Source organism: Bufo gargarizans, chromosome 6 (genome assembly GCF_014858855.1).
Source record: "Bufo gargarizans isolate SCDJY-AF-19 chromosome 6, ASM1485885v1, whole genome shotgun sequence".
Taxonomy (NCBI): domain Eukaryota; kingdom Metazoa; phylum Chordata; class Amphibia; order Anura; family Bufonidae; genus Bufo; species Bufo gargarizans.
Genome location: NC_058085.1, coordinates 64,978,096 through 64,992,306, shown reverse-complemented (window position 1 = coordinate 64,992,306; position 14,211 = coordinate 64,978,096). Strand labels below are relative to the sequence as shown.

General features: G+C 44.9%; 1 protein-coding gene across 4 annotated transcripts in view; it reads left to right on the top strand.

Moving 5' to 3' along the window:
* Positions 1–558: 558 nt before the first annotated feature.
* The window catches only part of LOC122940046, a 33,846-nt gene continuing 20,193 nt past the window's right edge, over positions 559–14,211 (top strand). For 2 of the 4 annotated variants that reach the window (XM_044296347.1, XM_044296346.1), the window contains exons 1-7: positions 5,834–6,262; positions 7,860–7,970; positions 9,103–9,178; positions 10,487–10,643; positions 11,895–11,940; positions 12,061–12,119; positions 13,475–13,510. In XM_044296347.1, the coding sequence (XP_044152282.1) occupies positions 6,139–6,262; positions 7,860–7,970; positions 9,103–9,178; positions 10,487–10,643; positions 11,895–11,940; positions 12,061–12,119; positions 13,475–13,510 (609 nt within the window). In that variant the 5' untranslated portion in view covers positions 5,834–6,138. Of the gene's footprint in view, positions 780–5,833; positions 6,263–6,291; positions 6,400–7,859; positions 7,971–9,102; positions 9,179–10,486; positions 10,644–11,894; positions 11,941–12,060; positions 12,120–13,474; positions 13,511–14,211 lie in introns of those variants that run through there. The other 2 variants (XM_044296348.1, XM_044296349.1) reach the window with 2 other exon arrangements.

Here is a 14,211-nt window from a genome sequence, read left to right as displayed (position 1 = left end):
AGGAAGATAGGGAAGAAAAATGAAAACGCAAAAAAAAAAAAAAATACGGTATCCTGAAAGTTAAAGGGAACCGGTCACCAGGATTTGTGTATAGAGCTGAGGACATGGGTTGCTAGATGGCCGCTAGCACATCCGCAATATCCAGTCCCCATAGCTCTGTGTGCTACAGGGACCGGTCACCGGGATTTTTGTGTATAGAGCTGAGGACATGGGTTGCTAGATGGCCGCTAGCACATCCACAATACCCAGTCCCCATAGCTCTGTGTGCATTATTGTGTAAAAAAAAACGATTTGATACATATGCAAATCAACCGAGATGTGCCCTGTACGTGAGATGAGTCAGGGACAGGACTCATCTCAGAGTAATTTGCATATGTATCAAATCGTTTTTGATACAAAATCCCGGTGACAGGTTCCCATTAATAAGGTAGAATGGAAAGAACTGCACTCCTTCTGTGTTTTGGACCTGCACCTTGTTTTGGCTGGAAACCACTGACAAAACACTGAGGGCTAGTTCACACTTACATTTTTGGTCAATGATTGTGAGCAGGGCTTACCTGTGCCTCGCCGGGCAAACATGGCAAACTGGCCATCACTGATTGTGAGCCAAAACCAGGCTTGAAGACTGCACATGGATAAGATATAAGGCAGGGGTGGGGAACCTCTGGCCCATGGGACCATTTCATGTGGCCCCCGGCCAGAAAATGCTAACTACCGATTCCACTACTACGCTGTGCGCTGTCAGGTCACAGTACAGCACAGCCGGAAGACCAAGGAGGGTAAGTGAATCTGCCAAGTGGTAGCGCCGTCCAGAGCTGGAGAGGTAAGTTTATTTTTTTTTATTTTAAATGTCTGATCTGAGGTCTGATTGGGGCTGATTTGAGGGTGGGGATGGTCTGATGGGGTCAGATTTGAGCCTTGTGGGGGACTGATCTGAGACTGGGGGCCTAATCTGAGGCTGGGGGGGATCTGATCTGAGGCTGGGGGGGGGTTTGATCTGAGGTTGGGAGGTCTGATGGGGGTGTGATCTGAGGCTAGGGAGGGTCTGATCTGAGGTTGGGAGGTCTGATGGGGGTGTGATCTGAGGCTAGGGAGGGTCTGATCTGAGGTTGGGAGGTCTGATGGGGGTGTGATCTGAGGCTGGGGGGGGGTCTGATCTGAGGTTAGGAGGTCTGATGGGGGTGTGATCTGAGGCTGGGGGGATCTGATCTGAGGCTGGGGGGGGTCTGATCTGAGGTTGGGAGGTCTGATGGGGGTGTGATCTGAGGCTAGGGAGGGTCTGATAGGGGTCTGATCTGAGGTTGGGAGGTCTGATGGGGGTCTGATCTGAGGCTGGGGGGTTTGATCTGAGGCTGATGTAGGCTCTGAGGTCTGATAGGAGACTGATGGAGGTGGGGGGCAGATCTGAGGCTGAGAAAGGGACAAAGGTAGGTACAGTGGCAGGGAGAGTGAAAGATGGGTGAACCCCTCTGGAATGAGCTTGGCTGCCATTAATGCCAAATAAAGAACTAAATATAACATTCTCAACTTAAATATTAGACTGCTATATGTGGTCAAAATGGCGCCTGTACTATTTGTAATATATAGTGCAGAATGCTTAGTAAAATAGGGCTGGAGGGGTTAAAAAAAAATATAAATTATAATTTTACTCCCCTTAATCCACTTATTCGCGCAGCCGGCATCTGTTCTGTCTTGTTCTGTGAGGAATAGGACCTTTGATGACGTCACTACGCTCATCACATGGTCCGTCACAAGATCTTTGGTGATGGATCATGTGACGGACCATCAAAGGTCCTATTCCTCACAGAACAAGACAGAAGAGATGCCGGCTGCGCGAATAAGTGGATTAAGGTGAGTTAAATTATTTTTTATTCTTTTTTTAACCCCTCCAGCCCTATTGTACTATGCATTCTGTATTCAGAATGCTATTATTTTCCCTTATAACCATGTTATAAGGGGAAATAATAATGATCGGGTCCTCATCCCGATCGTCTCCTAGCAACTGTGCGTGAAAATCGCACCGCATCCGCACTTGCTTGCGATTTTCACGCAGCTCCATTCACTTCTATGGGGCCTGCGTTGCGTGAAAAACGCACAAAATAGAGCATGCTGCTATTTTCACGCAACGCATAAGTGATGCGTGAAAATCACCGCTCATGTGAACAGCCCCATAGAAATGAATAGGTCGGGATTCAGTGCGGGTGCGATGCGTTCAACTCACGCATCGCATCCGCGCGGAATACTCGCCCGATTGAAAGGGGCCTAAGGGTACTTTCACACTAGCGTTATTCTTTTCCGGCATAGAGTTCCGTCACAGGGGCTCTATACCGGAAAAGAACTGATCAGTTTTATCCCCATGCATTCTGAATGGAGAGTAATCCGTTCAGTTTGCATCAGGATGTCTTCAGTTCAGTCGTTTTGACTGATCAGGCAAAAGAGAAAACCGTAGCATGCTACGGTTTTCTCTCCGGCGAAAAAAACTGAAGACATGCCTGAACGCCGGATCCGGCATTTTTTCCCATAGGAATGTATTAGTGCCGGATCCGGCATTCAGAATACCGGAATGCCGGATCCGTCGTTCCGGCATGCGCATGCGCAGATCGGTAAAAATGAGAAAAATGTACAAGACGGATCCGTCAGTCCGCATGACAAGCGGAGAGACGGATCCGTCCTTGCAATGCATTTGTGAGACGGATCCGGATCCGTCTCACAAATGCTTTCAGTCAGCAGCAGATCGGCGGATCCGGCGGCCAGTTCCGACGACGGAACTGCCCGCCGGATCACACTGTTGCAAGTGTGAAAGTAGCCTAAAGGGTTGACAAGTTTGTAAAATCAGTTTTAAGTAACTTGAGGGGTGTAGTTTCTACAATGGGGTTATTTTTTTGGGGGGTTTCCACTATTTAAGCCCCACAAAGTGACTTCAGACCTGAACTGGTCCTTAAAAAGTTGGTTTTGGCAATTTTCTTAAACATTTGAAGAATTGCTTCTAAAATTCTAAGCCTTCTAACGTCCTAAACTTTTTTTATGAAATTTACAAAATGATGCCAACTTAAAGTAGACATATGGGGAATGTTAAGTAATAAATATTTTATGAGGTATCACTTTATGTTTTAAAAGCAGAGAAATCGAAATTTTGAAAACTGCTAATTTTTCAATTTTTTTTGTAAATTTGGGATTTTTTCATAAATAAAGGTGAAATATATTGACTCAAATTTATGACCATCATGAAGTACAATGTGTCACGAGAAAAAAATCTCTGAATGGTTTGGATAAATAAAAGTGTTCCAAAGCTATTACCACATAAAGTGACACATGTCAGATTTGCAAGATTAGGCCTGGTCAGGAAGGGGGCAAATGGCCCGGATGTGAAGTGGGTAAATGCCTGAAAACTGCGGGGGTCATTTGCTAACAGTTTTATGCCTCTTTTTGGGGTAAAATTGTTGCACAACCCCTTTTTTTTGAAACTTTTAAAGCGTTTTGTAGGCTGTGTTCGACACATAGGAGTGTCGAGGGAGAGCCAATTTACTAATTTTACGCCAAGAAAAAGGTGTAAAAGTAGCTGAAAAACTACGCCAGCTCCGGATTTTCTGGCAATCGCACAGACTACCAAGATGTGTCTAATTTTTGACAAGGCGCACTCCCCACCATAAATTATTTGCATCTTTCGGCAGCAAAGCTGGTGTAAAAGTAAGGAAAAAGACCACCAAAAAAGTGACAATCTTAATAAATGACCCCAAGTGTGTGAAGAAGTGGACACCTCATCAATCCTTCAGCAGCAATGGGGGGGGGGGGTAACAAAGACCAGCATAAAAAGACGGTCTTTGTAAATGACCCCCAGTGTCTTTTTTTTATGTTTGAATTTTGGCACGGTTTCCACACTAAAACGCCAATAGCGACCTCCAGGAATCAGCCTTCCATTGGGGGAGATTTATCAAACTGGTGTACAGTAGAACTGGCTTAGGTTGCCCATAGCAACCAATCAGATTCCACCATTTCCAAAGGAGCTGTCCAAAATGAAAGGTGGAATCTGATTGGTTGCTATGGGCAACTAAGCCAGTTTCCCTTTACACCAGTTTTGATAAATCTCCGACATTGTTTTCAAAGAAAAGTCATGCTGCCGTTCGTGCTGCCGGCGGTTTAATCCACTGTGCCTAGAAAAGACATGTCTTTTCTTGTCGCGGTGTCCAGACGGACGGCTGGAAGAGGGTCCGCGGGATCGAAATTGAAAAACCACGGCAGTTTCTACAGATTTTGCCCTTGTGAACAGGGCCTAAGGACTGACGCACACGACCATTGTATGTTTTGCGGATCCGCAAAACACAGATACTGGCCGTGTGCATTCCACATTTTACAGAACGGCTGGCCCCTAATAGAACCGTCCTTGTCTGTCATGCGGACAAAATATTTTTGGTGGATGCCATGGAATAGACATACAGATGTGGACAGCACACGCGCTGTCCACATCTTTTGCAGCCCCATTGAAGTGAATGGGTCCGCATCAGACCCCTAAAAATGCGGATCGGATCCAAACCATGGTCATGTGCATGAGCCCTAATGCTGTGCGATCCTGTCAGAGCAGCAGAGTTCAAAACGGGACCTCACACAGACACACGCTGCCAGTTCCTCGTACTGAACTCGCTCGCCTACAATATGCCACCTCAAAAAAACACCAGAATTTCATGGCATTTTTTGCCTCTAGCCTCTCATTATGGTGGTTACTGTCTCCTGCTGGTGGCACTTTCTAACAATCAGGTCACTGGTATGGCGGTGCACACCTAGAAAACCTCTCCCACCGCAAACAAGACAAAGTGATTGACGGCTAAGTCCATACATATAGATCATACGAGTGTATTACTGTAGAACGGTGGCGGCGCGAAGCAGGACGGGTTTTCACGGACCATGGTCTGTGAAAATCCACATATGTGTGAATGAGGCCTTAGAAAGTACAACTTGTCCTGCAAAAAAACAACAATCTCTCATAAGGCTATGGGAATAGAAAAATAAAAATTTTATGGTTCTGGGAAAGCAGAGAGTGAAAAATGAAAACAAAAAAATGGAAAAATCGTCTGGTCCTCTAGGGGTTAATGCCTATGAATTTAGAATGGAGTGTCATAAGTGTGTGTTTCCCAATACTTTTAGGGTGTGTATCCGCCTCTCGGTCTGTTGGGTGTAGATATGTAGGTGGGGTCGGTCACCAGCACTCTCTGGGACCGCCACCGCCCCCCCCCGCCATTTATTTCATTAGCTCCGCAAAAACACAACACTCTGGGAGCTGTCAATATCCGTTTGTCCGTTCTGTGGACACAAATAGGTATTGTTACAATGGATCTGCAAAAAAAAAAAAAATATATATATTATGCAATACGGACGTCATCTGTATTTTTTTGTGGAAATTTTGTGGACCGCAAAATACATACGGTTATGTGAATGCATGCTAGGGGCTAATGCACACGACTGCTGATGGTTTGCGGTCTGTAAATTGCGGATCCGCAAAACATGGATATCGGCTGTGTGCATTCCGTATTTTGCGGAACGGAACAGCTGGCCCCTAATAGAACAGTCCTATCCTTGTCCGTAATCTTTTATGCGCAGGCATACAGACAGGGAACGTACACATTTCCTTTTTTTTTTTGCATCCCCATTGAAGTGAACGGTTTGCATACAGAACGGAACGGACACACATTTGTGTGCATGAGCCCTAAGTCTGATTTGTATATCTGTTGTTGCCTTTTGCTTATATTTTTTTTAAATGTTTTATGCACTTTCTGAAAACTAATAAAATCTTTGAATTTGTCAAAAAAAACACACCCATAAATCAATAAAGTTGCAAATACTGGTCATATTATACACTTCAGTAGCCAAGAAGATAAGACTGCTGATTATAGGGGAGTGGAGTTCTTCTGCAGGGAAGGCGTGATGTACACAAAGGGTTAAGCTGACACCTGCACAGGAATGTCATACAGCCCCAGTCAGTGGCAGGGAAGGGCCGGCCGGTCCGCACACACCTTAACCCCCCCGCGCTGAGCACTAATAGCAGCGTCCTTCATATTATTCTGCGTTTATGGATGAGCTCATTTTATAAAGAAAGGGGGAGCACGCCCCACCCCCGGACCGGAGCTGGTGCTGGACCTCCGATGTATGCTCTGCGAGGTCTGTGAAGAGTTCTTCCCCGTTCTCCCTCCGGTAATCCTGAAGCCCGGTCGTAGACGGAAGTGGGATAGAGCAATGGCAGGAAAGGAGCCTCTGCTGGGCACGCTGAAAGGTTGGTGGAGCTAAGTGATAGGAGAGAGTGGCATTCGTGTGCCCAGGTCATGTAAGACTACAAGTCCCAGCGTGCAGTGCGGTCTTCCAGCTGCTGCTGGTGCCAGCTCCACACAGATGACTGGACTATAGGATCAGGTGATGCTTAGTAATAGAAACGAGCAGATACTGTGAGCCCCCCAGTGGATGGGTGGTGACATTGCCCATCTTAATGGGATACCTGCAATGTAGGCAGATAAGGGGCCCCAAGGGGAGGACTGCTGGGGGGCCCAGCACTGAACTTCTCTTCCGCCTGTGAAAACGCTGCACTTTCAAGCAGGGGCCACTAGGGGGAGCTCTGTGCAAGGAGATGATTACAGTTTACATCGTTATTACATACATTCCTAGAGCACTGAGCTCCCCCTAGTGGTGGCTGCGGGCAGACAGCTCTGTAATAGAAGGGACGCAGGAGAGATTATCAATGTGTTTTTGCCAGTTTTCTGATATAAGTACATTGAAAAAAAATATGGTGCTCAAAGTCATTTTGCTCGACTTTTTGCAACGTAAAAGTCGGATAAAGTGGTTGAGGCCACAGACTTTTTTTTTTTTTTTTTAAATTACAGTTTGTATTTCATTGAAATTTATTTAAATACAAAAAAACAAAATGTAAATTTGTCAGAAATCTGGGGATTTACGGTCTACAGTGCCCTGGAGTGATGCATACATACTTGGAAACTGAGTGGGGCAAGGGGAGCCCTATGTGATCAGTGTATGCCTGTGTCCACTTCCAATTTCAGTTGTGCCACCATGGGGTATATAACAGTGGTTTACAAAGTCCACATAAGAGTGTGCCCCTATAACACTGGAAGGGTCTGCCCCACTGCCCCTATAACACTGGAAGGGTGTGCCCCTGTGTACCCCGGCCCTATAACTAGTGCTGGTCCAGAAAATGCCTCCGTTACATGTCCTACCGGGATCCAAGAGGTCTTCCCCTTTTTTAGGGAGACTCCAGAAGAACCAAGGAGGTTGGCAAATAGGCTACAGATTGTCCCCAATATAGTGTCAGCTATGCTACCCCCAAAATAGTGTTCATCATGGTGCCCCCAGTCAGCACCCCCATATTATTCACCTCCTTGTGCTGCTGGGTAAAGTCTCCCTGCGTTGTGATGCTGTACTTCCATCAACCCACCCAAAAGCCTAACGTCCGCTGGTCTTGGTTTGGGCAGGTTGATGAGATGAAAACCCATGGAGCTGCCAAAGATGCAGCCGAATTGGGGCAGAAAACCCACCATCTGTCAACTGCACCCCCATAACGACTTATTGTATTGACGTGAGGCGGGTGCTTTAACAATAGTACTTTGTCCTGCAGTCGTGATGAAGGAGGCCTAAAAATGGCCAAGAAACCTAGATCTTTCCACACCTCATTGACACCCCCCCCCCCCCCCCCCCCTCTACAGTGTACCACGGTGCTACATTTTAGTTGTCAGGTTTGGCTCGTTATCAAAGGCCGCTGACAGACAACACAATGGGCTACACTGACGTACCAAGTACAACCAGACGGGCGAGGTGGGGAAGAGAACGTAATAAATGTGTATGACAATGAATACTCTATCTTCCAGCTTGTGTCCTGGGATTGCAGACGGTCCATCCAGATACCATCACAGATGACTCGCCGCATGTGACCCCGCTATGTGATACCATAGAGATGATCCTGCGTAAAGGGCTGAAGAGTAAGTATTGGCACTTATTATCTATGTAAACCCCTGGTTGGAAGCAGATAGCCATTAAAGGGGTTTTCCGGGATTTTCATATTCATGGACTATCCTCAGGATAGACCAGCAATATGAGATCGGTGGGGGTCCAGTTCCCTGCACCCCGCTGATCAGCTGTTTGAAGAGCTGTGAGCGGTGCAGCCTCTTCCTAGGCAAGTGACATCACATTCATCGATCACGTGGCCTAGTTGCAGCTCAATCCCATTTTTTGTGGCTCGGTTGCGGACATATTCAGTTCAGTAGGGCCACAAAAGATGCGGACAGCACTCCGTGCGCTGTCCGCATTCGCTGCTCCGTCCTGTGGCCCCTCAAAACAAAACAAATAGAACATGTGCCATTGTCCATTTTGCGGACAAGCATAGGTATTTGCATTATGGTCGGCCCGTTCCGTTACGCAAATTGCGGAACACACACAGACGGCATCCGTGTTTTGCGGATCTGCAATTTGTGAACCGAAAAACATGGCGTGGTCATGTGCATAGGCCCTGACATTGAGCCTCTGGTAAATTCAGCCTACCCATTTACTACATGGACGGCCATTCATTTTAGTGGCTGCTACCAGGGGTGTACATGGACCTTTTAGGGCCCCCATAGCAAATCTTTGTAAGATCCCCACCGCCTCCCAGTGAGATTTCTGCCAAATTAATTTTTTTTTAAATTAAATGGAGGGGTTTAAAAAAAAAAAATCACCAACTTGACCCTGCTTTTGTGACGGAAGTGGAGTAAGTGCTTTATTAATATGGCGCTCATTCTGAACACCATTTCTCAATGTAATTACACCAGGCATAAATAGATTGATACATTTCCTAATTTTTAGATCTCAAATCTTCCTATTTCCCTCCACCAATAGGGAGAGCTCATTGTATAAAAAGGTATACAGTTACCATTGAATGCACGGAGCTCCCTCTAGTGGCAGCTGCATGAAAATGTGGTGGATTTATGTCGGGAAGAAAGGTCATTTGGTCTGCTATATAGGTCATTGATATATGTGTGTATTTTGACAGGATTTTCTACTTTTTTTTGCATTTTTATCTATATTTTTCACATTTCGTACCCTATGCAATTTCACATGTGGGTTATTGTCTTCCAGGTGGAGTGCTGGGGTTGAAGAAAAGAGATTATTGGCATTGGATTGAGGAGCTTCCACAACTTGATACCTGCGGCAGGTGTGAACCAAAAATATACCTGGCGGAGTAAAGCCTCATTCACACGTCAGTGTTCCACGGACAGCACACGTCCCGATTCATTTTAATGTGTGTATTCACACATCAGTGTTTTAGCACGGCCCGTGGGTCAGTTTTTTTTTAGCACGGATGCATGTTCTATTTTGTCCGTGTTCACGGATCCATCACGCCCATCTATGGGTCCATCCGTGTTGCATACGTGTTTCACTAATCATGCTTTGAAAACTATTTTTTAGCTGTTCGGTGAAACACGGATGACACACGGACAGCAAAAAACGGACACACAGACCCAACCTGAATCCTTCACGGACAGCTTCACAGATGCATCACTGACCACCTTCTCACGGATTTGAACACAAATGTGTGAATGAGGCTTAAAAGTCCGGAGCCTAGGAAAACTGGAATTTAAGGGGGTATTCTGGTCATTTCAAGGTACCCACAGGATAACTATTAGATTGGTGGGGGTGTTACTGCTGGGACCCCTGACAATCACAAGAACTGAGACCCTGTGCCCCACAAGGCTCCCCAAAAGTGAAATAAGCGCAGATCGAGCATGCGCAGTGCTGCTCCATTTATCTCTATGGTACTGCCAGAGATAGGTGAGTACAGCGTTTTACCCATAGAGACAAATGGAGCTGCAGTGCGCATGTTTGACCTGCCATCCGTCTTTTCTCCACTTAGGAGCCTTTTTCTCCCCCCCCCCCCCCCCCCCCCCCGCCTCTTGTATTCAACATTTAAAGGGAACCTGTCACTGAGATTTTGTGTATTAAGCTGAGGACATGGGTTGCTAGATGGCCGCTAGCACATCCACAATACCCAGTCCCCATAGCTCTGTGTGCTTTTATTGTGTAAAAAAATGATTTGATGCATATGCAAATTAACCTGAGATGAGTCCTGTATGTGAGATGAGTCAGGGACAGGACTCATCTCAGGTTAATTTGCATATGTATCAAATCGTTTTTTTTACACAATAAAAGCACACAGAGCTATGGGGACTGGGTATTGCGGATGTGCTAGCGGCCATCTAGCAACCCATGTCCTCAGCTCTATACACAAAATCCCGGTGACAGGTTCCCTTTAATCTTCAATTCAGAGCTAAATTCGTCTTGAGAGACCAGACGGACTGTTAGCTCACTGAGGGATCAGGTTACATGCTGCCCATAGAAGGGGAGGGGAGGAGGAGTGAGCTGCTGGAGAGAGACAGAGGCACAGACTCACAAAGTCATTGCTGTTATTTCTAGATTCCTTTTTTCTTCTCTTTTAATATAATATATTTTTTTGTTTTGATAGGGTCCCTCATATTTCTGTCATGATAGAGAAGACTCTGGCCTGTCCCAAGGTGTTAACCCCACAGGGGCGAGGACGATTCTTTCTACGCATGGCCCTCTGTAGAAAAACTTTAGCAGCCACAATCCAACATTTGCAGCACACACAGAAATTACTTGAGGTGGGTCTTGCATGTTTCTTCTTACAGGAGTCTGTAAACCAAGGCTGCACAACCTATCCTGGTCAGATTCTTCTAAGCGTGACAATAAAACGTATCTTCTTCCTGAACTCTTTAAACATGACGCTGGCTCAAGAGCAGGTGCCAAAGCTGCTGGGTTTGTGCTATTTTAAACAGAAGACACCCAGAGCTGATGTCTGTGAGTAGTGATAACGCCGATCATTGACATTAAAAGGTTATGGACACCTTCAAGGCAATTTGTTTTTTAACATTGCATTTTACTCATTTTGGGTTAAAAATTATTTTTTCAGTTGCTCTTTATTAAAAATGTTGCTTGTTTTAAGATACAGGGTTAAAAAATCTGTTTACAAGCTGTCAATTTCTGTTTTCTTTGAAACCCGTCATCTGACGTCTCTTGTGTAGCTCTTACGCTGGGTTCACACCTGAGCGTTTTACAGCGCGTTCAAACGCGCTGTAAAACGCTCAACACATGAAAACCAATGCTTCCCTATGGCCCTGGTTCACACTTTACTGAAAAACGCCCTACGCTCAAAAAAGTTCTTGAGCTTCTTTGGGGCGTTTTGTCGCGCGTTCCCGTACATAGACTTTCGGGAACGCGCGACAATGGGCGTTCGCTTGTCTCTGTACGCGCCATTGTAAACGCCGGTACAATCGCGCATACAGAGCGCTCCTTTCAGAGCGCTCAGGTGTGAACCCAGGGTTATGGATGATCTCCTGACCTCATAAACACTCATTATAGCTCAATTCTTATGAAACCGATAAGAATATGGCATATATAAGTGTTTATGGGGTCAGAATATCGTTGAAAAGATGATAGAATTCAAAGAAAAGAGAAACCGACAGCCTGCAAACAGACAGATTTTTTTAACCCTTGTAACTCAGAAGTGGCTGAACGTTTTTAATAAGGACCGATTGAAAAAATAATTTTTAGCCCAAAATGAGTAAAATGCAATCATAATAAAATGGCCCCAAAGGTGTCCATAGCCTTTAACTCCTTGGTCAATTGTGACCATGGCACCTGAGAGGCTTTTGCCTGGGAGTAATGAACTCCCATGGCCCTTGTGGTAGCCTCGAACCCTCTGAAGGCCCCCACAGCGATAGGTCCTCCCTGCTTGTCCACATCTGATATTACTGACTTGAATGCGGAACGTATTGTAAGACTGGCTGACGCTTAGAAACCAAGTATTCTGGGTTACATTCATCTGCCAGGGCTGACGTGTCTTTTTATTGCAGTGGTACGATCCTATATTCTCTGTACTGGGGAATGAAGAACATATGGGTAATATGGCTTTTTTTTTTTTTTTTGCAATAACCTAGAAACTAATTATTTCCAGTTGTATTTTGTCCTGAGTATCAGTCCAGTGACCCGTTCTCTATATCACATATCTTTCCCCTATAGAGCCCTTCCTGTCTTTGCTGCTGGTGATCTCACAGAGCACTTTTGATCTAGACCTGCAGGTAAGACGTGCATTATATAGTGGGAGAGGGGGCGTCACCTGCTCTGTTACATATAGCTTAAAATTCGGCTAGGGCTACATGGTGACAGCGGTCCTGCAACAGCTGGTCACTTACAGGTGACCAAAAAATGTGTGCGGTTTATCTGTAACTTGTTGACATCACTATTTTATGGTGCAATTTGTCTAAGTTGCATGAGACTTTTGTATTTGCAACATCCATTAGACAATAACAAGAAAAAAAAAAAAAACACAGTTGCATCTGACCAAGGCTGCTTTCACACAAGTCAGTGTTTGGTCAGTGATTTCCATCAGTAATTGCAAACCAAAACCAGGAGCGGATCCTACACTCTGATGAGATAAAATGGGAAGATTTGCTCCTGTTCTGTGTTTTTGACCCTCACCTGGTTTTGACTAAAAATCACTGCTCAAACACGGACTGTGTGAAAGCGGCCTTACATTAACCTTTTGCTTACTATAGACGTCATGGCGGTAAGCTCTTAACTGTAACCTAACCTATAAAAGCTTCAGGTTACATTACGATCTCCCAGCACCCCATGGCTCTGCAGATCGCTGTGACCGTGCTGTCATGAAACAGCTGCAGTCACAGTAAGGATCCCGGAGACCAGGTAAAGTGAAAAAGCCGTCAGGGGTACGCAATATTTGATGTGAGAGTGCCCGCTGCTGGCTGTAAAATTAACTGTGAGCCCGCAGTTTGTGAATGAATCCCTTCCGGCCCCAATTGAGGCAGGAAGGGGTTAATTCCCTTTTTTTTTTTTTTTTTTTTTTATTCATTAAAAAAATTAAATTAAAAAATGTAATAAAGTGATATAAAAAAAACTTTAAAAGTTATAGCTATAGTAACTAGTTTTAGCAGTAGCCTAGCAGACTATGTACTCACACATTTCCCCCCTTTTTCTCTCATAAAAAAATAAAAATAAAATTGTTTTAGCAATAGTGTGTGTAAAATATACAAGCGTACACACGTTTTTTTTTTTGCTTTTTAAAATTCAGAAATGTTTTGTCTTCAAATATTTTGTAATGGAAAAAAATTGATAAGAAAGGAAAAATACGCATTTTTTTTCATAGTTTTCACGGTTTTTCCTTAAATATTATTTCCTGCATCAGAAATTAGTTACTTGCAGTTAGATAGGCCCATTGCTAAAACTAAAAAAATTGGCCGGGTAAGGAGGGGGGGAAGGGGGCACCTGCCGGTAATGAAGCGAAGTCATCTGCAACCAAATGTCACATTCATAATCATTGCTTGCAATATTACAATGTGACCAAAGTCGCCCCATATGGTACTAATGTCCTGCTATAATTCTATAGTAATATGTGGCCCTTGTCCTTTATCATCAGAATTCCAGTTTCCTGGATGAGAGCTGGCTCCTGCCTGTAAGTATGGATAGAATTTCTAGAAATTGTAAAAATGCTAAATTGTATGTTACTGCCGGCCATTTGGTGGAACGCGTCTGTTAGCCGTAAAACCAGGGTCGTCAGGGCACAGAGGTTGCTCGGCAGGTTTTGCCGCTTGTTAACAGGAGATTGCTGGGCAACCAACCGGTTTGTACATCGGCAGGCAGCAATTTCCAGAAGTAGAGGTAGGTCTGTGGCGTGGATTTGTTATTGCAACCTTAAAGGGGTTCTCCGACTTTTTAACACTTTAAAAAAAAAAAAAAAAAAAAAGCCGGAGAACCCCTTCAACATCGCCGTCCTCAAAAAAGAAAAAAAAATGATATTATAGGTTTGTATTAATAAATACCAGCGGTCACTCTAGAAGGGGCAGTCATCTTGCTCCTTTTCTAGATACCTGTACACACAGCAGATTCTTGCTCTGGATTTCGAAGGTGCTAAATCTGCAGTAACAGAAAAGTGGATGAGATTTCACCAGTTGTTATCCACATGCTGCAGATACCATTGGTGTGAATTTTAAATCATCCATAATTTAGGTTACGTATGTTCTCTACAGATTTCACACAATCGGTCCGCAACCTGGAAGGTGTGGTGCGGAACGGAGGCACAGGAGCACTACGGAGTGGTTCCGCAGGGTTTCTCTCTGTGTTTCCGCACCGCACAAAAATAGAACATGTTTTATT